A 3,675-nucleotide genomic window follows, 5' to 3' on the forward strand; every position below is an offset into this window, starting at 1 on the left:
GATTTTGAAGCTCTCTCTCTCCCATTAGAGGAGGAACTGAAACCCAAGGAAGTCCTTCAACCGTCTGTATCCTTCCCTCTCTCTCCTTCGATCTACCTCACGAAAACCCTAAGACGAAGTTCAGAATCTCTCTCTCTCCTTCCCTCTCAGTTTTACGATCTCTCTCCTTACGAAATCAGGAACCCAGATTTATTGAGCCGTTTCTCTATATTGCAACTTCAGCGTTGGAGGACTTCATCGGGGTACGAATTTCTATAATTTTGTAATTTATAATTTTTTGTAATCCCTAATTTCTAATGGTCTGTGTTTTGTGTGTTTTGTTGTAGGGTTTTTGTCTTTGATTTCTCACTGCCTGCACAACGACGAACCAGTGAAAATCATGGTTTGTGTTTTTTTATTCTCTAGTTTCCAGTTGTTATCTAGAATGAGAAATCTGTGTTACCTTGAGCAGATAATGGATGAGCTGAAAATTTCCTTTTTCAATACTGTATTGCTTGGGGCAGTCGCTATAAATTTTAATCGACTGAGTTTTCATGATGTCCTTAAATCTTTTCTATTTTTAATTAGGCATTTCTTTGGCATTAGAAATATATTTTCCTTTGCATTAGAAATATTGTGGTTTAGGAGATTTATTTAATATTAATTTTATTGTTTTATGTTGGGATGAAGGAATTTGGGTGGAGTTCGGATAGTGATGATGTTGAGATGCTAATGAGTAGAAACTGTCCACGTGTTGTAAATGAAAGTATTGAGGATGAAACCGTGGATGATCAATGTGATGCGAATGCGGGCAATGGATTGAATATGATAGATGGCGTGAATTTGGGAGATGTTGATGGAGTCAATTTCATTTCTACTTCTAGTAGTGGACCTTTTGACCCGTTCATTGGAAAGGAATTTGATGAAGTTGAGGATGCGCAAGCATTTTACAAGGCGTATGCAAGACGAAAAGGTTTTGCAATAAGGACCAACCATACGCAATTATCGAGAGGGGACAAAAAATTAATTGGAGTACACTATGTTTGTACAAGGGAAGGATTTAGGCGTGAAAGTCTCAAACAAAAAGAAAGACAAATTCTCGAACCTGCTGAAACAAAAATTGGGTGTAAAGCGACCATGTGTATAAGAAAAGAGGAGGAAAGGTGGGTAGTATGCAAGTTCGTGGCCCAACATAATCATGAGCTACTCACACCAAAAAGTACTAGTATGCTTCGCGGACATAGAGGAGTAACACGCGTGCAAAAAAATCTCATTCTCACTTTGAATGAGTCTGGTGTACCGATGAGGAAAATAATGTCGGTGTTAAGTAAGGAAGCAGGTGGTGATTTTAACATTGGTTGTATTGGGAAGGACGTCGAAAATTATTTGGGAAATAAAAGAAAAAAATTGTTTGAAGAGGGAGATGCACAAAGGTTGTACGCCTACTTTCTTGAACGACAGTGTAAAGAACCTGGGTTTGTGTACTCAATGCAGGTCGATGAGAATGGGTGTATGGGAAGCTGTTTTTGGGCAGATGCAAGATCAAGGTCTGCATATCAATATTTCGGAGATGTTGTCACATTTGATGCGACATACCTCACAAACGTATATAAAATGCCATTTGTGCCGTTCTCAGGAGTTAATCATCATCACCAAACTATAATGTTTGGTTGTGCGTTGTTAGTCAATGAAACAGCTGAATCCTATATATGGTTATTGAGAACATGGCAGGAAGCAATGCTCGGGCGTGCCCCTTCAACTATTATTACTGATGATGACAAAGCTATGGCTAAGGCCATTGCAGAGGTACTCCCAAATACAACTCACCGATTGTGTTTGTGGCATATTTTACAAAAATTTTCAGAACATTTGGCACATGTCTATAACAAGTTTCCAGAGTTTCAAAAAGAGTTTCATCATTGTATACATGAAACTGTAACATCTGATGAGTTTGAGGAGGAATGGGTTTCAATAGTAGTGAAGTATGGTCTAGTCGGTAATGATTGGCTGCAAAATCTTTACAACCGACGGGAGAAGTGGGTTCCAGCTTACTTGCGAACCACATTTTGTGCCGGTATGTCGACCACACAAAGGAGCGAGAGTATGAATAAGTTTTTTAAGGATTATGTGCGAGCAAGCACGATGGTAAGTGACTTTGTGCATCAGTACGAGAAAGCTTTAGATGCACGCTATTTTAAGGAGAAAGAGAAGGATGTGAGAACGAAATCGACTAGGCCGGTTTTGAAAACATGTTGGGAAATTGAAGAAGAGGCTGCCAAAGTGTATACAAGGAAGTCTTTCAATATATTTCAAGACGAGCTATTCAATTGCCAACGATATAAAGCAACAAAAGTTCATCAAGAGGGTGAGAGTAAGACGTATGAGGTGGCACCTAGGGGCAATGACAAACGTATTTATTATGTCAGTTTAGACTGTATAGAAGCAAAGGCAATATGCATTTGTCATATGTTTGAGTTTCTGGGCATTATGTGTAGGCATATCCTATGTGTCTTCATGAAGAAAAATAACTTAGACTGTTTGCCACATCACTATGTTCTAGAGCGATGGACTATCAATGCAAAGAGTCGAGCTATCTGTGATATACCAAATTCCGAGGGGCATGTTTCAACACAAGAAGATCCGACAATTCGAAAAAGCCGTTTGATGATGCAGTTTTACGACATTGCAGAACTTGGCTCACAATCAAGGTTTAAAATGGACCACCTTTCTCTTGCCTTGGATAAGGTACACAAGGAGTTGCTTTTGATGGGTAATGTTGAAGAACAAAATTTCGAAGTCGGAGACATGTCACGTAATGATTCCCCAATGTTAAGATCACAAGTAATATCAAATTTCTCACAAACTATACAAGATCCTCAACGAGTGCCAACGAAAGGAAGACCAAAATCTTTGAGAGCAAAGAACCCGAGAGAGACTCAATCAGTGAAGAAAAGGCGATGTAGCATTTGTAAGATTGAGGGTCATACCAAGAATAACTGTCCTTCATTGGGGTAAATTACGTGATTTTTTTTATTTTTATTTTTATTTTTTTGTGTTTTAATTTAATAATTTCATTTTGATGTTTTTTTGGTCTTTCCTGTAGGAATTTTGGAAATGTAAATGAGAACACATTACAAGGGGTTGATAACAGCCAAGAAAAATGAGGTTGGTGTCCAAGAAAAATGAGAACTCAACTGCTTATTTTCTGTCCAAGCAGTAATCGGCTTAATCACTAATTTGGTAAATAACTTGGCTTTTTTTTTTTTATGTTGCAGGAAATGCCTATTTTGCATGCTGCATTTGTTTCCAAGGAGTTCAAGAATTTATGGGATTAAAATGTATTTGGAGATGGGTAATGTATTTGTATTTGTGTATTGGGTGTGCAAAGTCCAAGAACTCAACTATTTGTATTTTGCTTATTAGATGAATTAGAGGAATTTGTATTTGTGTTTGAATATTCAGAACTGGCACGCTATTCCAAAGAGGTTGGCATTTGTAACATCTTATGGTTCAATGTACGTTGAACAATTTGGTCTTTAATTTAGACAGCTGAATGTTGTACTATAGTTTGATGAAGTTGATGAAGCTGATGTTGAACAATATGTGTCCGAAGACAAATTCCCAAAAATTCAATTGCCAAAGGTCGATGATAATGTACATAGTTTGATGAAGTTGAGGATGGAACTTAATGCTAGC

General features: G+C 37.7%; 1 protein-coding gene across 1 annotated transcript; it reads left to right on the forward strand.

Moving 5' to 3' along the window:
* The first annotated feature begins 663 nt into the window (after positions 1 to 663).
* Positions 664 to 3,143, forward strand: LOC122299617 (protein FAR1-RELATED SEQUENCE 5-like). The gene is made up of 2 exons (XM_043110003.1): positions 664 to 2,990; positions 3,083 to 3,143. The coding sequence occupies exons 1-2, from the start codon at positions 664 to 666 to the stop codon at positions 3,141 to 3,143; spliced, it is 2,388 nt and encodes a 795-aa protein (XP_042965937.1).
* The last annotated feature ends 532 nt before the right edge of the window (positions 3,144 to 3,675 follow it).

The sequence above is a fragment of the Carya illinoinensis genome, chromosome 16, assembly GCF_018687715.1.
Source record: "Carya illinoinensis cultivar Pawnee chromosome 16, C.illinoinensisPawnee_v1, whole genome shotgun sequence".
Taxonomy (NCBI): Eukaryota; Viridiplantae; Streptophyta; class Magnoliopsida; order Fagales; family Juglandaceae; genus Carya; species Carya illinoinensis.

Excerpts from the sequence above, each read along its gene's own strand:
- LOC122299617 (XM_043110003.1), top strand. The coding sequence starts at position 664 with ATGAAGGAATTTGGGTGGAGTTCGGATAGTGATGATGTTGAGATGCTA. Across the intron at positions 2,991-3,082 it reads AATAACTGTCCTTCATTGGG|GAATTTTGGAAATGTAAATG; the intron begins GTAAATTACGTG and ends TCTTTCCTGTAG.